General features: G+C 45.0%; 1 protein-coding gene across 1 annotated transcript; it reads right to left on the reverse strand.

Annotated features, from left to right (window-relative positions):
* On the reverse strand, positions 1-27,208 carry LOC145797652 (uncharacterized). Its single transcript, XM_082885047.1, has 8 exons — positions 27,122-27,208; positions 17,580-18,242; positions 17,165-17,326; positions 16,515-17,078; positions 2,420-2,665; positions 1,717-1,768; positions 736-1,064; positions 1-123 (listed from the first exon to the last, which is right to left on the reverse strand). Exons 1-8 carry the CDS (start codon positions 27,206-27,208, stop codon positions 1-3), a joined length of 2,226 nt encoding a protein of 741 aa, XP_082741173.1.
* Between the last annotated feature and the right edge of the window lie 671 nt (positions 27,209-27,879).

Here is a 27,879-nt window from a genome sequence, read left to right on the forward strand (position 1 = left end):
TCAACCACAACGCCCCTCTCGGCTGTGTGCTGGGGCCCGTCTCTCTCTCTTCTCTGCTGCTGGAGAAGGTGGTGATGATGCAGGCATAGTCGTTGCCGCTGGTGCTCTCAATATAGTTGGAACCTGAAAAGATACAGTTTTGACTTATCAGATACAATGTATAGTTACAGATACAGTATGATGAAAATGATGGAATGCAATGAGCCAGATACAGTGCAAGTACAGTACAGTGTATCAGTGTGGTATATTAGTGTGATGTGACAAAGGGCAAAATGCATGCTGTGATATGAGTATTAGTGCAATGCTTCAGTAAGAATATTGTGCACAACAATGTGGAAAATACTGAAATACGGGCAAAGAATAAGGGAAGACTGAATCCCGTGGAGACTGAGCAGTGCCTCCCTCGTCAGGATCATGCTCTCGAATGAAGCTACTAACTCGAGCAGTCCCTCAGTGTACACCGGAGGTGCCTATAAATGCATTAAGATTGATCAGTATCTGGAAGGAACAAATATCAGAAAGAAAACTTAAAGCTGGGAAAATGTGTTATAAACTGGAGGTGCATCGTGAGCTCGGATGTATCTATACCCAGCCTCTGCTGTCTCGATCCGAATCTGTAGGACGTCTCGGCCGGCCTCCAGCATGTCAGTGTGGTCGGGATCTCTGGCCAACCGGTAGCCTGTCCCATGGGAGGAACCCCTCCAGTCCTGGCCCTTGCCCCTATGTCCTACCTACTATAGGGGTGCCTACTGCTTTGCCTACACAAGCATCCGTCAAGGGAGGCATGAGATGTGTCTGAATGAATGTCGAATAATCCCCCTCCTCGCGGAAGTAGTCAGTATCCAAGCCCTCCGTGAACTGGATCATCTCCTGGAATGAGAGGCTCTCTGTAGCCCTCATAGATGCTGGAGGAGGCATGGGCACTAAAGGCTCAGGCAAACCCATGGTGTGGCGCATGAACCGCTTGCCTAGAAACCAAGCTTGACAAACCAGGCCCTCTAGCAGAAGTCGAAAACGAGATGCCCCCCAGGCACCAGCATCATCGCCCAAGGCTGCCAAGCGATCTGTAAACAGGGGATATACAGATGGTTAGTTGTCGTCAATTGTTGATAAAGCAAAAATAACTGTGAGTTTTGAGATACCTCCCCCGCAGCCACTGTGTCGAAGTACCGGCGGAAGAATGTGAAAGTTTCCTGGGTCCTCCATAGGCATCTGTCGTTGTACTGATGAGAGTATGGCACAACAGAGGACATCTCCACCTCTGGCTCCGGGGCAAGGGTCGAGAAATATGCATATACCCAAAGTTGCAAGGAAAAGGCAATAGTAAGTATACAGTGTATAGATACAGAGAATGCATAATGTAGGATACAAAAAGTAGAATGTGTATACAGTATATAGAAAATACAAATACATAATGCAGAAAGCAGAATGTGTAGTACATTGTACAGTGAGTATACAGTGTATAGATACAGAGAATACATAATGTGCGATGCAGAAAGCGTAGTGTTTAGATGTAAAGAGTGAAATATGCAATGTATAGAAAGTGCAAACCAGAAAGCACAGAAATGGAAGATAGAAAATGTAAAGAAGAGATGTAAAGCATACCTCCCAGGCTCTCCAATAGCCTCTGACCCTGTCTCCCCTCCTACAGGATGTCGAGCTCATATAGCCATATAGTGTGGCGAGGCTAGCTCATCCCCAATCATAGAGCTGGACCTGAGGTAAGTCCACCAAGGCACTCAGTAAGTACAGCGCTATGGTGTTCCACCTGTTCGCAAACAAGGTGGTACTCAAGAGGAACATCAAAAAGCCCCGGGCGTAATGCTCGGTCTCCTCTAGGGTCTCTGGCTCTCTCCCTCGGAAGTGCTCGGTAAACCAGCTATATCGTACCATCCCCGGTCGGAAGAGAGGTGGGCGTGCTCCCAGCAAGTGTAGCCTAGCGGCCTCCAATTCGCCCATGTCCATATTGTAAGGGATCGGATCACCCCTTACTTCTACGCCCGTGAGCATAGCAAAGTCATAGGGAGTCATCGTCATCTCCCCAGCGATGGAGAAGTGGAAGGAGTTGGTGGTATCCTACCACCGCTCCACTAATGCACCAAGAAGCGGTCAACTCGCGATATGGCGTGATAGCCCAGTGCAGAATAACCTGAAACCCGCCTCGTCAATGATGTGGCATATGCCGGCAAGGAGCTCCATATACCAGTCCCTCACGAACGTGACTCCGTAGCCCCTAATAAAGTGAGAGTCCTCATGTGATCAGAACAATGATAAACAGTGATATAAGAACAAGCAAATGAAAGGCAGTGTAAGAAATACAGTGCAAGAGTGTGATTGAGGCAAGAAATACAGTGTAACTATACAGTTAAAGCAAGAAATGCAATGTAAAGGGATGAAAGCATGAGAATACAGTGTATACCTCGGTGGTGCCGTGAGACAAAAGGGAGTCCAGCTCCTGTAGCAAGAGATCCTCTAGCGCACGTTGTGCGAACTCTCTAAAGTGCTTGATACCCCCAGGTGGTAGTACGTGTGTCTGAGGATGGTATGTTGCCAGATCAAAGGGGCGTACTCCCAGCAGTAATATCTTGAGCTCAGGCTCGGCCTCCATCGCTGCTAGAGGTGGAATTGCGAACGGAGCCCTGTCATGAGGAATATCATCCGCCGTCTAGAAACAAGATGAGAAAGTGGTTGAAAAATGAAGAAAAACTGAGGAAAAAGGGCAAACATGGAAAAAGTCAACCCTAGCAGAGAGAAAGTGGAAGAAAAAGTCAAAGCCCGAGAAAATGAACAAAACTCGAGAGAAACTCGAGGAGAACAAGCCTCAAGTGGTGGAAATGAAGGAAAAAGCACCAAAATCAAATTTCAATCGTTCAAAACAGAGTAAACAAAGAGGGTTTAGCGAATAAACTTCACTTGGGGCATTAGAAAACGCGTAGAAAGCGCAAATCTAGAGAGAATGAGCACCTAGAGAGAGAGGGAAGAATTTCGGGCATGGGGTAATGAGGAAATGAAGTCTCAAGCCCTATATTTAAAGGCCCGAGCCGAAAAGACCCAAATACCCCCGAATCTGCCACGGGTGGCCGGTAAGCCACTTCAATGGCCGATAATTCTTCTTCGTGGCCGGCAGATGGCTGGCTGCCTTCTCCTGTGGCCGGCAAGTAGCTGGCAGCCTTCCTTGGGGTCATGATGCTATTTTGTGTCCTTGGTTTCCAAGAATTGAAGGGATGGTTCACTATTGAGTTCAATTTGTCTCTACGGAAGCTCAGAATAATGTTTTCAGTGCACGATGTTCGTCACTTATCAACATGAACGAGGTATATCCTTTAAACAAAAACAGAAGATGCTTGTCAACACGATGTTCGTCACTTGTCAACATGATATTCATCACTTGTCAACATGAATGAGGTGCATCTAGCATATGCTCTCGCTCTTGTTTCACGCATAGAATATGCTTCCGTTACGAATCACACATAGAATATGCTTCTGCTTTTGTTTCTCGCATAGAACTTGCCATTAACATTGTATCTCACTTGTTTTTCTTGCATAGAACATGCATTCTTATTGTATCGCACTTGGTAAGTTTCTTTCTTATACATGCACGATATTGTATGTACGGTTCATTCAGAGAAGTTCTAGTTAAAATCATTTGTGTCATATTCGGATCGCATCCATTTCCAATCGGTTAAAAACATTTGGGTGTGCTCGGTGTTTACACCACCCTTCCTCCTCTCATGTGCAATGCTTTAGGATTACAAATCGGTTAAAAACATTCGGGTGTGCCCAGTGTTCACACTGCCCTTCCTCCTCTCGCATGCAACGTGTTAGGATTGCAAATTGGTTAAAAATATTCGGGTGCTCCTGGTGTTCACACTACCCTTCCTCCTCTTGCATGCAACGCGTTAGGATTGCAAATCAGTTAAAAACATTTAGGTGCACTCGGTGTTCATACCACCCTTTTCTCCTCATACGTGCAATGCGTTAGGATCTCGATTGAAACCTCGAGTGTGCCCGATGGTTACGTCGCCCTTCACCTTTCCTGTGCGATGTGTATTTAAGCTTGCATAATTTTCTTACATCCTTTCTGCATGAAACGTGGTTTAGGTCATGATTCTCACGCGTGGAATGTTTATTTACTTACTTCTTTTCATGATTGGAATTTATGTACCTTGTTTCAGTTTGTTTAAATGTGGCATTTTCTTTGCATTGCATTTGCTTTCAAATGTTTCATTGCACAGCCTCATTGCATGATCATAAGTTATGTTCTTGCGTCATGGGTTTGCATCTTGCCCCAGAACTACGCTGGTTTGATTCCTTGCAAAGGGATATGTAGGCAACCTGCAGGCGCAACCATTTGTTTTCTGTCTTGTTTGTTTGTCTAAGTCTTTCGGCCTTGTCAAAATGGGTCGTCTCTGGACTTTGACATTCACTCACGTCATTTCATGACTTCCGAGTTTTGTCAAAGAGGGGCAACTATAGACATCCCTTTTTTAACCGTCCTCAAGACTTGGATGTCATCGCTTGTACACTTGATGATTGTGACTATTTGTGCTCGTTTTAGTGCCCGAAGCCCTTGATGGAATGCCCTGTCTTTGAGCTTTCAAACCCCATCCTTTTTGTGTCTTGTTTTGGACCAAAACCTTAGTGCTTCAAGCTTGCAACCCCTGGTGGCCAGCCGGCCATTGTTTGAGGCTGTCGACCACCAATTGTGCCCTGCCGGCCATCATTGGTGGCCTGCCGATCACCAGTGACCTTTTTGCAGATATTTTGTTGACAGCTATTCCAACTGTTGGCACAATGGGCTTCTTCTCCATACACGTGTATGATGGGATATTTCTCAGCCAAATGCATGGTTTTCTATATATATGGGGTTTCCTCCCCCATTTTTTAGGGTTAGAAAATTTGGAACAAAAATCTCTCTCTCTCTCTCTCTCTCTCTACATTTCTCTCTCTTTCTTGCAAATTTGTGCACATTAGCATAGATATAATACACTTTTGCCTACACCTCCTTAACCAAAGTTGATCATCTTTGAGCTGAGGTTCCTTGAAGCCTTCTTGGACCTCTTGAAGGTGGTTTTGGCTTGAATTAGTGCCTAAAGTTAATCTTTGCTTCAAGAGGTATACTACTTCTCTTTTAAGCATGCTTTGTTTACTTCTTTTTCTATCTAGTCCTATTGTTTTTGGGCCATAAAAAACTCTATTTTTGTGGGTTGAAATTGGTGTTTTAGGCCATTTAAGGTTAGGGGGGTATCTCACCCTTCTTAATTCCTTGCTTACAAGGCTTTTCCACCTTTGTTTCCCACCTTCAATCTATCATTTTTTGGGCTTTTGAGCACTAAATTTCAGAGTATTTTTAGTGATAGAAATCATGCTTTGAAGTCCAAAATTGGAGGGGTTAGCCCTCCTTATGTCTTGTTTGCTAGCCTAGTTAGCTCTATGTGTTAGCTTATTTTTCTAGCCTTTTGTAGCTTAATTCTAGCATGTTTTAGGCTTTATTTTAGACTATTTTGTCTCTATTTTTGGCTATTTATTGCATTTGAGTCTTGTTTTGCATGCCTCTAGTGTAATAGTCCTCACAAGCTTGGTGTTTTAGGCCTTTAGACACCCCTTGTTTGAGTTGATTGCCTGTGCTTTTCTCACTTCATTTCAGCACTTATATATCTCTGCAATCTCCCTCATTTCTTCACTCTTTGTTTGCTTTAAGGGTTGTTTCAACCTTAGGATAGCTTAAGCTTGAGATTGAGGTTCATTGCTTAATGGTTTAATCCTCTTTTGGGGGTTCATTACCAACGGCATGACATCTCTCTCTTGCCTTAAACTAGGACTTCTCACTAATGGACTTAATTGGTTAAAGAATGGAAGGCTAATTAAAATGAACAAAGGTTGAAACTAAAATTGTGCAAAGATAAGAATTTGATTATGTTTTGATGTGTTCAATCGGACATTAATTGAACACAAGGAAAATTGAGGCATTTCATACTTAAAGTGATGAAATGTGCTAAGTTTCCTAGGTCACCATTGCCCTTGATCATGCATGATAGGGTGAAGGTTGTGAGTTTTGTTTGTGTGTTTTTTGAACTTGTACATATTGGTTCCTTAACCATCATGCAATGAAATTGCTTGATTGATGGTTTAAGGACGAAGTGTATCACTCCTTTGAGATGTTTCAATGATAATCAGGGATACACAGTACAAACAACCAGTGAGAATACCCTCTTTTTGCCCTGTTTGCTCTCTGTTGCAGCAAAAGAAATGTTGTGTCATCAATGGCTGGCCAGCCACTGTTATTGGCCGGTAGGCCATCACTGTTAGACGGCAACCCCTCAATGGTGGCCTGCCGGCCACCACTTCTGGCCTGCCGGCCACTAGTGAATTTTGAGCAGTATGCTTGTGAAGCATAGCAGAGTTGATCTGGAGAAGGAAACAGTGCAAGGGTTGTTCAAACAGAGGCTTCCGAGGGCAAACAGCGGATGTTCTTTGGGTGGAAACCAAGCATGAATGGGCCTCCCTCGCTTCCCGGGACTAGTTAATCATTTATTTGTTGTAATTAATTAGTTGTAGTTAATTAGTTTGTGTTGTAATATTTAATTAGCTTAATTAGTTTTAGCTAATTAATTTGTGTTGTAATATTTGATTAGCTTAGAATAGTTAGTTAATTAATTCAAGTTTTATAATAATTAGTTAAGTAGTTTAACTTAGCTAGTTTATTCATTTGGACTCTCCTTCGTGAGAGCATGTTGTAATAATGTGTATGTCTTCCAACTCCACACCTTTCTCCTTTTTATTTATTCACTTTTTATGGTTAGATTAGGGGCATCACGTTTCAATTAGCATATCACATGTTTGTATCCATTCATTTGTCTTGCATACACCAACGCTCGGTCCATCATTCAAACTTGCATTGTCGTTTATTACCTCGTTGAATACATGTTTAAACGCATGCTATGAAATTGTTGCAAATAACATGTTAAATAGCCGAGCCTATTTTAGTTGCATTATTACATGTATTGCATTAGCCATCTTGTATAGTTAGGAATCATGCATATTTTCCTAACTCTTTTGTTCCTTTTCGCTTGGAGTACCAGGTGAGTTTTTAGTGCTTTAGCATACTTGCATGAGTGTGAGTGATTGCCATGTCTAGCATGCTTGCCATAAGGCTAAGTGCTTACTTGATAAATTGCATGAATGCCTGTGGATGAAGGCTTGTTGTTTCAATTGGAATAATTCAATGAATGTACGTTTTAAGCCCACTTTGTTGAGTGGAAAATTCACAAACTTTAAGCCCACTTGAGGTGTGTAGACACCCCATTTTTGACCGTCCTCAAGACTTGGACGTCACCGTTTGAACACTCGGTGATTATCCTTGTTTGTGTTCGTTTGGAGTTCCCGGAGGTCTCGGCTCACGCGCCTTGCCTCAGGATCCCCGAACTCGACCGTTTAGTGTCTGGTTTTGCACCAAACACTTGCATCTTGCCTTTGAGAGGCAGGGTAGGGCTTGTAGACCATCCCCACCCATCACCGGCAGTGGCTAGATGCCACCGGCTGGTTTTTGCTGCCACCGGCAATATAGTTTGCCGGCCGGCACTCTTTGTTGCCGGTCAGCACTTTTTTGTGCCGGTCGGCACTCTTTTTGGCCAAGATGGCATTTTTGGCCGGCCGATTGCTGTTCATCTGCTTTTGCAGATATTTTTAGACAGCTGTATTGCTTTTGCTCCCCTCCATACACGTGTATGGAGGGATCTCCCTCTTGAAAAGCTTGTCTTGTAAGCTTTACAAGAGGCATATAGAGAGAGGCTCTCTCAAAGGCAAGAGGAGAGCTTTTGAGACATTTTTGGGAGAGAAAAATACAGACCAAGCTCTGGTTTTTCTAGGGTTAGGGTTAGATATACACTTTCTATCTCTCTTTCCGTCTTATTTGTACACTAGGTGTTTTGTGTCTCACTATTGCACACAAACACCTAGTGTTTCACCTTCCTCTTGAGACTAGGGTTATAAGGGCTTGTTCTTGAGTTTCTTGACTGGTTTGGAGCCAAAGGAGGCCATTGGAGCACCATTTGTAAAGAGGTCTTCGAGGGTGAGATTCTAGTCCTTTTTTTCCCCATTCTTGCATTGATTTTATACCTATCTTAGAGATGTTTTTGTGCTTATTATATAACATAAAAAAGTTCTGTTTTTAGGCCCTCTTTATTGTTTATTAAGAGTGTTTTGTTGTTTGAGGGTTGTTGACCACCCTTAGACCTCAAAAGGCCTCTTTTTGAGCCATTTTGTGCTAGCTCCGGGATTTTGGTGTTGAGGTCTCTTCACCACTGAACTCTTGAGGGATTTCAGTGGTGAAGATGATGCTTTGAAGTCCCAAGAAGGAGAGGGCCACCCCCTCTCCTTGTTGTCCTTGAAAAGGGCATATTTTGGCCTCCTAAGGAAGCCTATGCTTGAGTGTGTGTTGAGCATGTTTGGTTTGTTTTTCATGCTTATATATCCATAATATAACATGATTTCAAGTTGGTTTTGGAACTTCATGCATGCTTAGCATAGTTGCCATGTAATGCCTCATTTGTGCCTTAACATGTTCTAGGTTGTTAGCCTTTGTAGGAGCATGTTTTAGGCTTGTATTTGTGAAGATTATGTGCTTATCTTGCCATGTTTTAGCTCTGTCCATAGTCGTTTGGGTTGATCTTTGCATGCATTATATAGCTCCTTTGTATTTGGGCTTGTTGGCCTTGAGTATGTGCATGTGTAGCATGCCATCTTTGCATTGTTTTGGTGATTTGGGATCATTCTACATGCCATTTCAGTCCCATTTCCATGCTTGTTTGATTGCCTTGCATGCCTCTTTAATGCTTTGGAAGCTTGTGTAGCAATGCTCCAAGTTTTGTTGTTTATGCATGTCTTTGTTTTTTGAGTCACTTAGATGCCATCTAAGTAGTCCTTTAGCTTTGTTTTAACATGCTAAACCTCTGATTTTGGTCGCTTAATGCATGCCATGTTTGGTCATGTTAAGTGTAGTTCAATGCCTCATTGATTTGCTTTGAACACTTAGGCCATTTGGTGCATGCTTGGCTTGATTTGTTGCTTGGTTTGGCACCATGTATTAGCATGATTTCAAAGCTTATAATGCATGCTAATTGTTCATGTTTGTCCCTTTCAAGTGTGCTTGAATGTTGCTTAAATTGTGCCTAAGTGTAGGCCTTCCATCATATGTGTGTGTGCATGTGTTTTGGCTTCTTGTTTTGGTTATTATGGCCACTGTTTTAGGTCTATTTTAGAGCTGCCTAATTCATGCGTAAGTCCATCTTTCCATCTATTTACATTGCCATATGTATGCTTGTATGCTTGCATAAGTGCTTTGCCATGCCATGTTGCATCCTTAGCTTGTATGCCTAGGTTGCATTGCATCTTGCATGCACTCCTTGTCCCTTGACTTAGGTGATAGGGATTGGGAGTTTTGTTTGATTGGTTTGCATACATTTGAAATCAAAGTTGCATACTTGGTTCTTTGGGCCATCATGCATGGAAATGCGTGATTGGTGGTCCGAGAACCGAGGCACATGTCCCTTTGAGTCATCACAATGATAAGGGACATGGTTGGTGCATACATGCCTTGAATTGTGTTGCCATGCTTTGTTTTGCCCTCTGTTGCTGTGAGTTGCAGGTTCTGCAGGAATACTCTGCCGACCGGCAGTGTAATGTGCCGACCGGCACCATTTTCTCTGCCGACAGATTCAATTTTGTGCCGATGGCCATACCACACTGCCGGTGGCAATTTCGATCAGCCAGTGGTGATCCTTTCTGTCCAAGGGATCAGTCCTGAGGCTTTGACAGCCTCCAGAGGAGGAAAGGAAGGAAAACAGAGGCAGCCCATGCATGGTGGCGCGCTTCCCGAGGTGTTTTCCTGCTTTAATTAATTTATTTAATTTGTTAATTAAATTAGTTAATTTGTAATGTTAATTAGCTTGCGTAGTTAATTAATTTGTAATATTTATTCGGTCCCTCCGAGCGAGGGCAAATCTGTAATAAGTGTGCGTGGGTGGTGTGTATGTCTTCCAACCTCACTTCTTTCTTCCCTTTTACTTACCCGCTTTAATGGTTAGTATTAGGGCACGTTTAATTTAGCATACCCCATGCTATGCATGTGTGCATCCATCCATTCGTATTGCATGCATTAGGCTCGGTACATCACGCTAATTGCATCAATACTTCAATTCCCAAACTGAATACGTGATAATTGTGCATTTTCACATGACATGTTTAGGATAGCCGAGCCTATTCTAACAACACTTTGTATGCGATGCATTAGGCACTTAACATGGACTTGGATCATGCATGTTTGCTAACAAGTTCTTTGTTTTGGCACGGAGTACGATGTAAGTATTTCCGCTTTAGCATCTCGCATGTGTGTGAATGTTAACATGACAGTATGCTTGCCATGCGGCTAGATGCTTATGTGTTAAACTGTTTTGAATGCCTGTGGGTGAAGGTTGGATTGTTTGAGTTGGAAGAACTCATTGAAATCCGTGTTTTAGCCTACTTGCGAGTAGCAAATTCCAAAGCATTTTCAAAACGAACGGATATGCAATGTCTCTTTCCAAATTAGGCAATCTAGTCTATACTTGTTTGCTGCGCGCATAACATAGTAATTCTAGGCTAATAATTGGTTTAAGAACACATAAAGTTTTCAAAAACGGATATCACGGTTAGTAGAGGCCGGTCTTCGGACCGGGCGAAAGGGGGTGCTCATAGCTGACCTTCCCCGATCGTACCCAAGCTCCCGAGCCGAGACAACTCCGGTGATGACGGACGTGTGGCCTTCGGCACCGAGTCAGGGTTTCCTAAATTTCCCCATTTTAAAAAATATTTAGGTGGCGACTCTGTATCTGGCAAAGCAGTCCATGTTTGGCACTACTTTTTCAAAAATCTGTTTCTCAAAACGATTTGCCAGATTTGGACTCTTTGGTTCAGATTAAGAACCGTGACACAAATCGAGAGTCCGAACTGTAGCACGAGGTCGCCCTCGCGGGCTTGTTACAGTTTCTGGCGACTCTGCTGGGGATTTTAGAGGGCTTGACTCGAACTCGTGATATCCTGTTTTGATCTCATTTATGTGTTTCTTTGCATTGCATGTGCATTGGTGCGCCTAGGAACACAGTGTTTGCCATCTGCCATTCCTGAACGGTTTGCCGGAGGCTTGTCTTGTCAAGGCATGTCCATAAGGCTGACCGGCTATGGGCTCTGACAGTATGGGAACACAAACCCCGGTTTACCCGGGGCACCCTTTTTGACCATTCGACCTAGTGCATATTCGGATCCATAGTGACCATTCCAAATTAGGACAGGTTGCTTACCCGTTTATAGGTTGTTTGAAACCGCTGTGTGCGTAGTGAAACCCTAGCTCCAGACAAAATAGGACAGGGAAACCTTACCCCAACATAGGGGTGTTTTGTTCTCTTTACTTGCTATGTGCTTTTAGAGTGTTGCTCTACAGGAACGCACATGTCAGTTTGCAAGTTTGAGTATCAAACCTGGGGACACCAGTATCAGTATCAGTTGTGAGAATCAGTTATCCGCGGGTATTGGTTCAATTTTCGGGAACAGTGACTTCTGGGAACAGTGATCAGCAGTGGGGTACAGTTGTTCGGCTACACCCGTATTTGATCCGATTGGGGCTGAAATGCTGTCTGTTTTTCTTTCAGTTCAGAGAGTTGCAGAGTTGAAACAGAATAGCCAGTGTCCCCCCTTGCTGAGGCAGGATTTATGGCGGCACAAAATTCAGAAGAAGTTGTGGTTATGACGGCTGCATTGGAGCAGGGAACCGCTCCGCAGAGTGAGGCTGCCATCAGTATGTCACACCCACCCAGACTGCCCGTTGTGCACCCGGTTTGGGCTCCCCAGTTATACCAGGCTCGTGAGCCCACCACCTTTGAATTAATGGGGATGATAGGCGATCTCCAAAGGTCTGTGGCAGACCTCGCCTATGGAATGTCGGCTTCACCGCCAGCGGCGCCGTATGCCGGGAATTTTGTACCACAGGAGCCCCCGCTACTGGGGCGGATTGTGATAGAGCTCAGCCAGCCAGAGGTGGCTTCCGGCTATAGCCACGACATGCCAACGTCAACCCCGACCCTTGATCAGGCTGAGGCCAGAGGAAAAGACAAGGCAAAGATAGATGCCGACCCCATTGAGCAACTGCTGTGGGCAGTCGAGGCTCTGAAAGTCAGAGGGATGAACAAGCAACAAACGTCTGCAATAGTGACCAAAGCTGTGGATGATGCTTTCCCCACTCCGATCAAAGGCAGTTCAAGCCAGGCAGAAAATCGGGATGGGCCCCGTCATGCCCAGACAGTTCCTGTAGTTCCCAACCCTGCACCGGGAAAGGTCCAAAAAGCCAAGGCAGCGCCAGCCGATCCTTTCGCCAGCGCATCTGGCAAGAATCCTCAAACTGCAAAGTACCTGCCCCGAGGGCGCAGAGTCTTTCACGACCTCCACATGCCTTTGTCTAGGGTATTGTTAATATTGGCGAAGAATGGGCATCTTAAGCCTTTGGAGCCCCGGCCACTCCCGAAGAATCGCCCCACCACTCATGATGCTACCTTGTACTGCGCGTACCATCAACAGTCCGGTCACAGCACCGATGGATGTTCCCGCCTTCGTCATGAAGTGCAGGACTTGATTGATAACAAGGTTATCCTACCACCCACCTCAGGCAAGCCCGTCACCACTCAGTTGTTGGATTTCGAGGGCTCAGATACTGCGAGTATGTGAAGTGAAACGCCTGCGGGCAACATTTGGTGTGTTTTTGAAGCGTCTGGCACGCATTTTTGAGCATCGGTGAAACCGAGTTTTGTAAATCCTGACTTGGATATCGAGTCAGTCTTTTGTTTTGAGTCTGTCTCTTTGTCTTGAGTCAATCTTTTGCTTAAGGGTCTGTCTTGTTGTATCGAGTCAGTCCCCGTTGTATATAATACCTGGTGATTCTGGGGTTGTTGTCCCGAACACCGTTTTGTTTTGTAATTATCTGTTTTTGTTTTGAGTCTGTTTCTGCCGAGGGGCCAGTTGCACCAACAGAACTGATTGAAACAGCTGTTGCTATCTCAACTTCATGCCTGCTTTCAGTATAAGTGCCAGAGAATTTGATCAGGCTGACAGTACATCTTGCCTGCTCCCCTGTGTGCCAAACTCATTGCATTAACCTAAGTTTTTCAAAAAAAAAACAAACTTTTGAACACTGCGGTGATAAAAACGAAGAGGAAGGAATTCCTCAGGTTTTGTAAAATTTTGATCATTTTGAGAGAAAGAGAGGCGTGCTAAGCCTCTTTATGAATGAAATCATGCTTGTCGGCGTGAGTACTGAGAAGGACCCTGGCCTGATCCAGATTGGTTCCACACTATCTTCGGCACGAGCGATTTGTCGCTTTCTTAAAAAATTTCAAAAAATGTTTTACGCGGCCCTGCGAAGACCTGTGTGGAATCGCTCTTGAGATTGCGCAGCCTAGGATCGTTCTCAGCCTCAAGATTCAACCTATTTGTTTTCCGAGTTTCAACCCGTTCAGAATGTTCAGAAAGTTCAACAGACAAACGCCATGAAAGGCCTGTGTGGCCAGTTTTGAAGCAGCCCTCGAGCAAGAGGCACCAAAGCCGAATCGGAAGGAGTAGATCTCGCCGGAAGAAGCTCGTAGAGCAACCGGGATGGATTCTCCGCAAATCAGTGCAACAGCCGTTCTCCTAGACACAGAGAGGCTTCAATTTCAAAAAAAAAAAAAACCATTTGGCATGGACTTGCTACACTTTCACCCTTTGAGAGGCTCGTTGGGCCGAAAACCCGGAAGGGCGGCCCAGGCAAAAGTTAGAGCAAGAGAAAAATAAAAAAATAAAAAAATAAAAAAAAGAGAAAAATACAAAAAGAAAGATTGAAAAAGAAAAAAAAGAAAAAAAAACAAGAAAAGAAAAAAAGAAAAGAAAAGAAACGAACAAAAGAAAATGAAAAGAAGCTCACAAGGTCGAAAACCCGCATTGGGCGCCTTGGCAAAAGTAAGAGCCTAAAAAAAGTGAAGGTTAAAATACCCGAGTGTACCTTAACCGGAACTACGTAAGGCTTGATTCCCATGTTTGGGATACGTAGGCAACTTCATCACGAAGTCCAGCCCCCAACGCTTTCATAAGCGTCTCAGTCCATGCGATGGTTTCGATTTCATCCCCAAAGTCCAGTGGCCAACACCCTTCAAGGTGATTGTGTCCATATATGTGTTGTGACCGTCTTCGTCATCTCTGTGTCTAAGAGCTCGACCACCGCCAATGAAGACTGTCTGCGGATTGCTGCGGCACCACCCAAACAAGGGGCAACTTTCCGTTGCCACGAGCCGCCGTGAGCCGCCATTCAAACTAGGGGCAACTTTCCGTTGCCTCCCACCCCCCTTCAAACCAGGGGCAATTTTCCATTGCCTCCAATCCGAGGTTGCGCATCTCGAAGAGTAAGTTCCATGCTTGTCGAGCATCAGCTGTTTGAAAAATAGTTTTTGAAAATTTTTACTGAGGTTGACTATTTTCTCGAAAACTATTCCATTTTCCAAAACTGGACCATTGTCTTGGACCCAAAAAAGGAAAATTTTCAGTGCTTGCTGCCTGACTTGCATGGTTTTCAAATCAAAAATCGAACAAGTACGTTAATCCGACTCTCATTTTGATCAAAATTGTTTTAGTAGAAAGCAAAAACAAAGAATGGTTAAAATGATGAACTAGGGGCACAGTTGAGCCGGGCGTTCTGTCTTTCCCCCGTCATCGACGTACTTGCCAGAAGAGCACTCTGCCCGCCAGAAAAAATGGCTGTGAGCTAACGGCATCGGGCGTGAACCCGCAACTTCCTATTCATCCATTAATCACCCCGGGAAGGGATGGAAAATGAGAGATTGAAGAATAGAGAGGTGTAAGTTGAGAGAAAATTGAGGAAAAGGGTTTTGAGAGAAAATCCGAGCTTGAGAGTCGAGTGATGTGAGGATCACAAATGAGAAAGGGTGGGAAACAATACCCAGATTGAACTGGCTCCTCGCGGTCCGAGGTCCCCATCTTCGCTAACGCGTCTGTGTGTCGTGTCTCTTTCATTTGACGGTCTCGTCTTTTGTTTGTAGTCTTTCCCGAGCGTGTCTCGTTGTGTTTAGGTCGTATACCTATATTTGAGTCCTCCCTGCTGTGTTCAGTTGTAGGCTCGATATCCCGGTTTGAAAAACCCTCATTCGATTTCAAAAATCGTTTATGCTCAGAATGCTGTGCCATTCTCTACATTTGAACGCATTTCGACTCCAACCGGTTCCATCTTTGAGGTCCGTCCTGTCAGATTGGGCTGTTTGTTTGAGAACTGCCGTGTGCAAAATAAAATGAATGCTGTGTTATGGGCTGTATGCAGATTAATCCCCAACAGAGTAAGGGCCATGTATCCGGAATCAGGCAGTGGGTTGCTTGGGTTATTTTGCTGTTGGCTGTTTAGTTATCTGATTACTACAGTGCAAGCGTTCAATTTTGAGACAACCAATCAGTTCCATTTACATTGAGGTGTAACATGATGAGATGCGATGCAATGCATGAAATGTGTCAATGTAAACACTTTTTCAGATAAAAAGTCCATTTCATTTCATTATCTTTTCAAATGTACAAGTTTTGGAAACAAAAATCTGCCTGTGGCAGTACAAGGTAATCTATCTACCAACCAAAAAGAAAAGTACAAGAAAGAAAGAAAAGATAGCAAAAATCTGCATCTATGTCAAGCGCTCCAAGGGCCGTCAGTCCGTCCTAGTCCTCTTCCTGGACGAGGGTCCAGGAGCATCATCAGCGTCGTCATCAGAGCCCGAGCTAGAACCGTCTCTGGTCTCCTCCTCCGATGACCCTGCCTCCGCCTCTGACTCCTCGTCGTCGTCATCGTCCGGGACTGGAGCTCGCGAGCTACTCCCGACGTGAGTACGCCCTCCCCTGGTACGGGGAAATATCCTGCCCTCCTCATCTCTCCCCCGAGCAGGGACAGAAGGTCTAGCTGGAGCACCTCCTGCCATGGGAATCTGGAAAGGAGGCTGAAAAGTTCATGAAAAGGGAAATGCATCAGTATACCGTGAGCAGTTTAGCAATGCGGAATGCAGTGTGTGAGTACAGTGTATGAATGCCGTGAGCAGTTTAGCAATGCAGAATGCGGAGTATGAGTACAGTGTATGAATGCCGTGGGCAGTTTAACAGTGCAGAATGCAGTGTATGCAGTGTGTCAGATGCTGTGAGATCAGTGTATCGGGTGTTGTGCCGTGCATCAGATTATGTAAAGCAGTGTATGAATGGTTTGAGGCCAGTGTCAGAAGGACATACCGGTATGCTGTAGACGGCTAGGAGGTCAAAAGTCCGCTGGAGCATCCCCATCATCGAGGCATTCATCGCCAACGACTGACGGGTGTACTCAGAAGAAGCCTGCAAAAGTATCAGATGCATCAATATTCTGTGGAATATCAAGTAAACTGAGATGAATGACTGTACAAAAATGCAGTAATACGTACCGGAGGTAAGTCGGGGACATCAATGAACTCGTGACCAGCCGGTGGAGGGGCGAAGGGGATCTGATAGGTCAACCCACCCTGCCCCTGGAAAGTCAGTACAGCAGGCAGGGCAGGCCAGCCAGCTCCTCGTCCTCCCCGCACTCCGCCCCTGCCACGGACCCGGGCCCTCCTCGAAGATCCAGCCCCTGCTCCCGCTCTGGCCCCAGCCGCCGATGCTACAGGCCTGGCCCCCTCTGCTCGACGGCCACTCAAGGGACGCATCAGGTACGTCCGCACGTACTCCTGATAGTCGCCGGTGCCTCGGAAGCCGGCCTCCTCCCAGCCGATGGAGTAATCATCCAGCTGCTTAGTGGTCAGCCCCTCGGTCTCCCTTATCTCTACAGGAGGGTGAGCCGGGACTATCTGCTCAGGTAACCCGCGGGTCTGGCGTAGAAAACGCTCCCCCAGGTACCAAGCCCGACAGACCGGGCCCTCTAGCAAGATCCGGAAACGCGAGGTCTCCTCAGCACCAGGGAACCGACCCCGCATCGCCGACGGCAAGGAGGCCCATGGCCGCCATGTGATCTGAAAGTGACAGACAGTTTGTTATCTACTGTTATTGAAACATGCAGTGGGAAAGAGAAGCTAAATGAACTGAAAGTAAAGCATACCTCGGCCGGGGTGATGGTGTCAAAATATCGGCGGAAGAAGCCGAATGTCTCCCGTGGTCGCCGGGTGCATCTCCCGTCGAAGCGACTCGAGAACGGGACAGCCGGAGGAGGCTCCGCGACTGGTACGGGTGCAAGCCTAGGGAAGTAGGCGTAAACCCACAACTGCAAAACAGATGTCAGTATGACCATCAGATAAAGCAGGATATACAGAATGAAGCAGAAATGGCAGAGCCGTGTGTTGTGCAGTGTATTGTGTGCAGTGTACAGTGTGAGCAGTGTACAGTCAGTGTAAAGCAGAATGTATGTGTGTGCCGTGTGTACAGTATACAGCAAGTATAGAGCAGACCACAGTGTGTGCAGTGTACTGAGTACAGAAAGTACGAGACAGGAATGAAAAAGTGGAGAAGAAATGTACCTCCCAAGCCCGCCAGTAACCTCCAAGCAGCTGGCCGCTGCCACGAGAAGCCGAGCTCATATATCCGTACAGGGTGGCCAGAGCAGCGCCGCCCCAATCGTAGTGCAAGATATCCCGGACGTCCACCAGTGCGCTGAGAAGACAGAGAGGCACGGTGTTCGCCCGGTCGACGAAGATGGTAGTCCCGAACAGGAACATGAGGAAGCCGCGAGCATACCTCTCCTCGTCCTCTGGGGTCATCTGCACCTCCTCCAAAATGGGCTGAACCCTGAACTGTGTCTCAAACCAGGAGTACCGCACGAAGCCTGGACGAGCTAGTGGTGGGGCCTCCCCCAGTAAATGGACCTGAGCGACGGTCCACTCATCCATGTCGGTGTCGAAGGGGATCGGATCCCCCCCTACCCCGATGCCTGTGAGCATCGAGAAGTCATAAGGGGTCATCGTCATGTCCCCTGCAGCAGAAAAATAGAAAGAATCGGTGGTGTCCCACCATCTCTCCGCCAGAGCGGCAAGGAGAGGCCTGCATGTGGACAACCTGGAGAGCCCTCGGCAGAAGGTGCCGAAGCCCGCCCGATCCACGATGCGCTGGACCGCATCAGGGAGCTCATCATACCACTCCCGCGCACCAGTATTTCCATACCCGCGAATGGTATGGGAACCCTCCTGCAAACAGAAAATGACAATTGCAAGACAACATTCAAAATGCAGTTTTGAAAAGACAGATATGGCATGTATGCAAGTTTGTCAGATTCAGGCAAATACCGGGTGCCGGTGTGCTTACAGTAAAATACGTGTGCTGTGTCAGCGTGTTTAGGTGTTTCAGAACAGATGTGGCATATGTGCAAATCTAACAGATTCAGACAAATACTGGGTACCAGTGTGTGTGCAGTAGAATACAGTGAGTACAGTGTGTTTGAGTGATTCAGGGCTAGTGCAGTGTGTGTGCATGTGTCAGTCTCAAGCAGATATCAGTTGTATGTATGTTTACAGTCAACTACGGTCTACAGCATATCAGATTTCAGCAGTTAGAGAATACAACTAACTATGGCAGTTTTGTATCCTACATTGCAGAAAGTAAAGCAGAAGATGAAAAGTTACCTCCGAAGTGCTGAAAGACAGATGGGAGGTAGGCTCGCGTAGTAGTAGCTCAGGCGCCGCGTACCTCTCAAAGCTCCGGAACTGACGCAGGCCGTCTGGGGGCAGAATGTGGATCGCCGGCCGGTAGGTCGCCGGGTCGAACGGGCGCTCGCTCAGTGGTAAGAGCTCGACCCCGGGATCCATCTCGTGGTCCGGGGGAGTCCCGCCACGTGGAATGTCGTCCGCCATGTAGAGAATGATGTGAAAATGGCCCGGAAAAGGAAAACCGGGTCGGAATACGAAGAGTCAACCGGAAAGTCAACTCCCGAGAAGGTCGAAAATGGTCGGGAAGGCCGGAATGTGAAAGGGCACGGAAATGAAGAGGAAAGTGAAGGGAACAAACCCCGAAAAGGCGAGAACGCCAAACGAGGCACCGAAACGAGAATGTGATCGGTCGAAAACGTCCGAAACGCGAAGAGAAACGCGAATCCGACGACGAAACGGGCGTAGAACGCGAAGAAACGGAGAAACAGGGAAGAGAAAAAGCTCTAGAGAGAGAGAACAAGGGATTTCGGCGTGGAGGAAATGAGGAAATAGGGCTTGAAGCCCTATTTTATAACACCCAAGGTGAAAAGTTAAAACTGCCCCGCATCAGCAACTGTTTGCCGGTCGGCAATGTTTTGTGCCGGCCGGCACTTTTTTGTGCCGATGGAATTGTTTTTGTGCCGATGGCCAGCCGGTGGCCTCATCTTTCGGCCGGTGGGGTTCCCACAGCCTTGTTTAGGCCATTTGAGTTGTTTTTGGTCTTCATAGCTCAAGAAAGTGCAAGAAAGTGCATCTCCGACGCTCAACCGACCTCCGTTTTGACTGCGGGCCGTGTCTCCAGTGCGTGGCACTCGAATTCGTGCAAGGTGTATCCTTTTTGTATCCTTTTGAATTCAAAAGTTGCCCCATGTGTGTTGCACAAGTTCATCACACTACTTCGATGCATTACATCGCGCTGTCGTGCGTCACTCATTTGCATTGTTATGCACGTGTTACATGCGTTGCAACACGCACCCCTTTGCATTGTCGTGCACATCTCCCATGCATCATCATTGCATTTCCATTCCATGCATTGTCATGCATTCCGGAATACGTACGTTGTTGCGCATTTAAGTCTGTTTACATTCCGTGTGGCGTGCGTGTCACACTGGTCATCGCACTGTTTTGTGCATTTCAAAATTGCTCGCGCTGTTCTGCGCATCGCACTGTTTTGTGCATTTCAAAATTGTTCGCGCTGTTCTGCGCATCGCACGGTCTCTTGCATTCCAAACCTGCGCACTGTTTTGTGCATTTCAAACCATCGCGCTGTTTTGCGCATTGCATTTCGTTGCGCAGCTTTGCGCATATCATTTCATTGATTGCGTAGACCGCATGTTAAATTCCATTACTTGCGTAGACCGCATGTTAATTCTTTATTTGCGTAGACCGCATCTCAATTCTTTACTTGCGTAGACTGCATGTTAATTCTTTACTTGCGTAGACCGCATCTCAATTCTTTACTTGCGTAGACCGCATGTTAATTCTTTATTTGCGTAGACCGCATCTCAATTCTTTACTTGCATAGACCGCATGTTAATTCTTTATTTGCGTAGACCGCATCTCAATTCTTTACTTGCGTAGACCGCATGTTTTTGATTGCGTAGACCGCATGTTAAATTCTATTACTTGCGTAGACCGCATGTTAATTCTTTATTTGCGTAGACCGCATCTCAATTCTTTACTTGCGTAGACCGCATGTTAATTCTTTACTTGCGTAGACCGCATCTCAATTCTTTACTTGCGTAGACCGCATGTTAATTCTTTATTTGCGTAGACCGCATCTCAATTCTTTACTTGCGTAGACATTAATTCTTTATTTGCGTAGACCGCATCTCAATTCTTTACTTGCGTAGACCGCATGTTTTTGATTGCGTAGACCGCATGTTAAATTCCATTACTTGCGTAGACCGCATGTTAATTCTTTATTTACGTAGACCGCATTATCAATTCCATTACTTGCGTAGACCGCATGTCTTACTTGCGTAGACCGCATGTTTAATTTCATTACTTGCGTAGACCGCATGTCTTGATTGCGTAGACCGCATTATCAATTCTATTACTTGCGTAGACCGCATGTTTAATTTCATTACTTGCGTAGACCGCATGTCTTGATTGCGTAGACCGCATGTTTAAATTTCATTACCTGCGTAGACCGCATGTTTTGATTGCGTAGACCGCATGTTTAAATTTCATTACCTGCGTAGACCGCATGTTTTGATTGCGTAGACCGCATGCTTAATTTCAATACCTGCGTAGACCGCATGTTTTGACTGCGTAGACCGCATGCTTATTCAAATCTCATTACCTGCGTAGACCGCATGTTTTGATTGCGTAGACCGCATGTTTAATTTCATTACCTGCGTAGACCGCATGTTTTGATTGCGTAGACCGCATGCTTAATTTCAATACCTGCGTAGACCGCATGTTTTGATTGCGTAAACCGCATGTTTGAATTTCATTACCTGCGTAGACCACATGTTTTGATTGCGTAGACCGCATGTTTAATTTCATTACCTGCGTAGACCGCATGTTTTGATTGCGTAGACCGCATGTTTAAATTTCATTACCTGCGTAGACCGCATGTTTTGATTGCGTAGACCGCATGTTTAATTTCATTACTTGCGTAGACCGCATGTTTTGATTGCGTAGACTGCATGCTAATTTCATTACCTGCGTAGACCGCATGTTTTGATTGCGTAGACCGCATGTTAAATCTCATTACCTGCGTAGACCGCATGTTTTGATTGCGTAGACCGCATGTTCAGTTTCATCACCTGCGTAGACCGCATGTTTCAACTGCGTAGACCGCATATTTGCTAAATATCATCACCTGCGTAGATCGCATGCTTATGATCAATTTCGTTGCCGGCGTAGACCGCTTGCTCCACGTACCTAGTTGTATCTCCGTATGCATTGTCATGCTCTCCACTTACTTTGCGCTGTCACGCATTTCGAGTACACCACTATTCTTGCATTGTCATGCACGTTGCTAACAATATTGTACCTGCTAAGTTTGTTTTCTTTTCAGGCACGATATTGTATGTATGGTTCATTTGAAGCTGGTGCAACCAGACGAGCCGCACAGGTATTGTATCTCCCGAGTGAGACGTATTGAGAATTCCATAATTCTCTTACATCCTTTCTGCATTGTAGTGTAGTTTGGTATGCTAGCTTAAAATTGTCGCATGTTTGCTTCATTACAGCTTTCTTTGCATGATCATAAGTTATGCTCGGCTCTGTGCATTGTCTTGCATTTTGCCCCTGCCTCCGGGCACATACCTTATTTGTCTTGTATGTTTGTCTGAGTCTTCGGCCTTGTCAAAAATGGGTCGTCTCTGGGCTTTGACATTCACTCCCGTCATTGTTATGACTTTCGAGCTCTGTCAAAGAGGGGCAACTGTAGACACCCCATTTTTGACCGTCCTCAAGACTTGGACGTCACCGTTTGAACACTCGGTGATTATCCTTGTTTGTGTTCGTTTGGAGTTCCCGGAGGTCTCGGCTCACGCGCCTTGCCTCAGGATCCCCGAACTCGACCGTTTAGTGTCTGGTTTTGCACCAAACACTTGCATCTTGCCTTTGAGAGGCAGGGTAGGGCTTGTAGACCATCCCCACCCATCACCGGCAGTGGCTAGATGCCACCGGCTGGTTTTTGCTGCCACCGGCAATATAGTTTGCCGGTCGGCACTCTTTGTTGCCGGTCAGCACTTTTTTGTGCCGGTCGGCACTCTTTTTGGCCAAGATGGCATTTTTGGCCGGCCGATTGCTGTTCATCTGCTTTTGCAGATATTTTTAGACAGCTGTATTGCTTTTGCTCCCCTCCATACACGTGTATGGAGGGATCTCCCTCTTGAAAAGCTTGTCTTGTAAGCTTTACAAGAGGCATATAGAGAGAGGCTCTCTCAAAGGCAAGAGGAGAGCTTTTGAGACATTTTTGGGAGAGAAAAATACAGACCAAGCTCTGGTTTTTCTAGGGTTAGGGTTAGATATACACTCTCTATCTCTCTTTCCCTCTTATTTGTACACTAGGTGTTTTGTGTCTCACTATTGCACACAAACACCTAGTGTTTCACTTTCCTCTTGAGACTAGGGTTATAAGGGCTTGTTCTTGAGTTTCTTGACTGGTTTGGAGCCAAAGGAGGCCATTGGAGCACCATTTGTAAAGGGGTCTTCAAGGGTGAGATTCTAGTCCTTTTTTTCCCCATTCTTGCATTGATTTTATACCTATCTTAGAGCTGTTTTTGTGCTTATTGTATAACATAAAAAAGTTCTGTTTTTAGGCCCTCTTTATTGTTTATTAAGAGTGTTTTGTTGTTTGAGGGTTGTTGACCACCCTTAGACCTCAAAAGGCCTCTTTTTGAGCCATTTTGTGCTAGCTCCGGGATTTTGGTGTTGAGGTCTCTTCACCACTGAAATCTTGAGGGATTTCAGTGGTGAAGATGATGCTTTGAAGTCCCAAGAAGGAGAGGGCCACCCCCTCTCCTTGTTGTCCTTGAAAAGGGCATATTTTGGCCTCCTAAGGAAGCCTATGCTTGAGTGTGTGTTGAGCATGTTTGGTTTGTTTTTCATGCTTATATATCCATAATATAACATGATTTCAAGTTGGTTTTGGAACTTCATGCATGCTTAGCATAGTTGCCATGTAATGCCTCATTTGTGCCTTAACATGTTCTAGGTTGTTAGCCTTTGTAGGAGCATGTTTTAGGCTTGTATTTGTGAAGATTATGTGCTTATCTTGCCATGTTTTAGCTCTGTCCATAGTCGTTTGGGTTGATCTTTGCATGCATTATATAGCTCCTTTGTATTTGGGCTTGTTGGCCTTGAGTATGCGCATGTGTCGTTTGGGTTGATCTTTGCATGCATTATATAGCTCCTTTGTATTTGGGCTTGTTGGCCTTGAGTATGTGCATGTGTAGCATGCCATCTTTGCATTGTTTTGGTGATTTGGGATCATTCTACATGCCATTTCAGTCCCATTTCCATGCTTGTTTGATTGCCTTGCATGCCTCTTTAATGCTTTGGAAGCTTGTGTAGCAATGCTCCAAGTTTTGTTGTTTATGCATGTCTTTGTTTTTTGAGTCACTTAGATGCCATCTAAGTAGTCCTTTAGCTTTGTTTTAACATGCTAAACCTCTGATTTTGGTCGCTTAATGCATGCCATGTTTGGTCATGTTAAGTGTAGTTCAATGCCTCATTGATTTGCTTTGAACACTTAGGCCATTTGGTGCATGCTTGGCTTGATTTGTTGCTTGGTTTGGCACCATGTATTAGCATGATTTCAAAGCTTATAATGCATGCTAATTGTTCATGTTTGTCCCTTTCAAGTGTGCTTGAATGTTGCTTAAATTGTGCCTAAGTGTAGGCCTTCCATCATATGTGTGTGTGCATGTGTTTTGGCTTCTTGTTTTGGTTATTATGGCCACTGTTTTAGGTCTATTTTAGAGCTGCCTAATTCATGCGTAAGTCCATCTTTCCATCTATTTACATTGCCATATGTATGCTTGTATGCTTGCATAAGTGCTTTGCCATGCCATGTTGCATCCTTAGCTTGTATGCCTAGGTTGCATTGCATCTTGCATGCACTCCTTGTCCCTTGACTTAGGTGATAGGGATTGGGAGTTTTGTTTGATTGGTTTGCATACATTTGAAATCAAAGTTGCATACTTGGTTCTTTGGGCCATCATGCATGGAAATGCGTGATTGGTGGTCCGAGAACCGAGGCACATGTCCCTTTGAGTCATCACAATGATAAGGGACATGGTTGGTGCATACATGCCTTGAATTGTGTTGCCATGCTTTGTTTTGCCCTCTGTTGCTGTGAGTTGCAGGTTCTGCAGGAATACTCTGCCGACCGGCAGTGTAATGTGCCGACCGGCACCATTTTCTCTGCCGACAGATTCAATTTTGTGCCGATGGCCATACCACACTGCCGGTGGCAATTTCAATCAGCCGGTGGTGATCCTTTCTGTCCAAGGGATCAGTCCTGAGGCTTTGACAGCCTCCAGAGGAGGAAAGGAAGGAAAACAGAGGCAGCCCATGCATGGTGGCGCGCTTCCCAAGGCGTTTTCCTGCTTTAATTAATTTATTTAATTTGTTAATTAAATTAGTTAATTTGTAATGTTAATTAGCTTGCGTAGTTAATTAATTTGTAATATTTATTCGGTCCCTCCGAGCGAGGGCAAATCTGTAATAAGTGTGCGTGGGTGGTGTGTATGTCTTCCAACCTCACTTCTTTCTTCCCTTTTACTTACCCGCTTTAATGGTTAGTATTAGGGCACGTTTAATTTAGCATACCTCATGCTATGCATGTGTGCATCCATGCATTCGTATTGCATGCATTAGGCTCGGTACATCACGCTAATTGCATCAATACTTCAATTCCCAAACTGAATACGTGATAATTGTGCATTTTCACATGACATGTTTAGGATAGCCGAGCCTATTCTAACAACACTTTGTATGCGATGCATTAGGCACTTAACATGGACTTGGATCATGCATGTTTGCTAACAAGTTCTTTGTTTTGGCACGGAGTACGATGTAAGTATTTCCGCTTTAGCATCTCGCATGTGTGTGAATGTTAACATGACAGTATGCTTGCCATGCGGCTAGATGCTTATGTGTTAAACTGTTTTGAATGCCTGTGGGTGAAGGTTGGATTGTTTGAGTTGGAAGAACTCATTGAAATCCGTGTTTTAGCCTACTTGCGAGTAGCAAATTCCAAAGCATTTTCAAAACGAACGGATATGCAATGTCTCTTTCCAAATTAGGCAATCTAGTCTATACTTGTTTGCTGCGCGCATAACATAGTAATTCTAGGCTAATAATTGGTTTAAGAACACATAAAGTTTTCAAAAACGGATATCACGGTTAGTAGAGGCCGGTCTTCGGACCGGGCGAAAGGGGGTGCTCATAGCTGACCTTCCCCGATCGTACCCAAGCTCCCGAGCCGAGACAACTCCGGTGATGACGGACGTGTGGCCTTCGGCACCGAGTCAGGGTTTCCTAAATTTCCCCATTTTAAAAAATATTTAGGTGGCGACTCTGTATCTGGCAAAGCAGTCCATGTTTGGCACTACTTTTTCAAAAATCTGTTTCTCAAAACGATTTGCCAGATTTGGACTCTTTGGTTCAGATTAAGAACCGTGACACAAATCGAGAGTCCGAACTGTAGCACGAGGTCCCCCTCGCGGGCTTGTTACAAGGTGGCAAAATCAAACCCTTTTCGCAAAACAAACTTGAAATTGAATTGTTTCAATTTGGGCAAACTAGTCTATACTTGATTGTGCGCATCACATAGTAATGCTAGCCTAATAAAGCGGAACAAGAGCATATAATGTATATAAAAATCATATCATGATTAGTAGAGGCCGATCTTTGATCGGGCGAGCGGGGGTGCTCAATTCATGACCTTCCCCTCTCGCACCCAAGTTCTCGAGCCGAGGCAACTTTGGTGATGACGGACACGTGACCTTTGGCACGAGTTATGGGTTTCCTAAATTTTTCCAAAATAAAATATTTAGGTGGCGACTCTGTATCTGGCAAAGTAGTCTATTTTTGGCAATTTGATTCAAAAATCGATTTTTCAAAAGATTTGTCGGATTTGGACTTTTTGGTGTTTATCAATTTCACATTGCAGTTGTGAGATTAGATTCAGAACCACGGTAGTCCAAACTGTAGGGCTTCTTTCGAGCTTCCGAAAGGGGGTGCGAAAAAGGCGAGCTACACCGGTTATGACCTTAATCCATAGGGGCCGGTTCGAATCATGACAGAGTGATATCAGAACACAAGTTAATAACTCACACACTTGTCCAAATGAGCAATAAGCATCTAGAAAAGATCTAGGATGCATTCATGTGATAAGTATGAACTTGAAGACATTGAAAATATGCTTAAATGTTTTGAAATGAATGACTATGTGCTATATGTTTTGTGATTTGCTTGCATTATGAATTACTTGAATACGTATGCTCTTTTGTATATGCATACTTGTGAACATTTTGTATAAAGAATAATGTGAGTTTAATCAGATAATGGTGAGAACAAGAGGTGATGAATTAGAGAAGTCCTCTACTACCAGAATGTATAGGGATGGAAAGATTAATATAGGATATGGCAGAAACATTAAGGCAGCAATAACAGTGGCAACAACCACACCCTCCACCTCCACCTCCACCTCCACCTCCACCTCCAGTACCGCATGTACAAGATCTACAGAATGATGACCGAACAATTGCTCTCACCAAAGAGTTTAAGAAAATGAAACCGCCACAGTTCCATGGGGGATTGGATCCATTGAAAGCCAAGGCGTGGGTCCTTGGTATAGAGAAATTGTTTGAAGTGTTTCCTTATCTAGAAACACAAAAACTATTGCTAGCCACCTTTACACTAGAAGATGAAACAAGAAGATAGTGGATGTTGATGCGTGAAAGCAATAAAGATATTGGCTGGGCACGATTCTTGGACATTTTCTACGACAAATACTTTCCACAATGTGTTCGTGAAAGGAAAGTGTCAGAGTTCATGGAACTTAAGCAAAACAACATGACAGTAGCTGAGTATGAGGCCAAGTTTACTGAATTGGCCAGATTTGCGCCACATATGGTCGATAACGACTATAAGAAAGTGAGACTTTTTGAAGGAGGTCGTTAAGATGATATTTTAGAGAAGGTGAATGTATTAAAGTTGAAAACCTATATTGATGTGTTGGATCGGGCCATAATATCATAAGCTAACATAGCCAGGTAGAGCAAATCATCAACTGATTGGAAAAGTAAAAGGCAAGGCTTCTTTTCAAAGTAAAGACTTTCAAAGAAACAGAATACGGGCTCCTCAAGCACTTCAAATTCTTCAAGAGATTTGTCTCCAATGTGCAACCAATGTGGTAAGAAACATCACGGGGTTTGCTACCATGTATCAGGGGCCTGCTTTAAGTGTGGTAAAACAGGGCATATGGCTAGGGATTGTAATCAAAACAGTGGGAAGTTAGCTGCTAGCTCAACTGCATCAATCCCAAAACCGAGAAACACTATGAGGCCTACTACCACCAGAGACATCGTGAGGCAAGGGAGAGTCTTTGCACTCGTTCCGGGTGATATACAAAACGCAGAAGCCGTCATTTTAGGTACTATCTCTATAT

The sequence above is a fragment of the Camellia sinensis genome, chromosome 8 (assembly GCF_055761805.1).
Source record: "Camellia sinensis isolate YWXY chromosome 8, ASM5576180v1, whole genome shotgun sequence".
Taxonomy (NCBI): domain Eukaryota; kingdom Viridiplantae; phylum Streptophyta; class Magnoliopsida; order Ericales; family Theaceae; genus Camellia; species Camellia sinensis.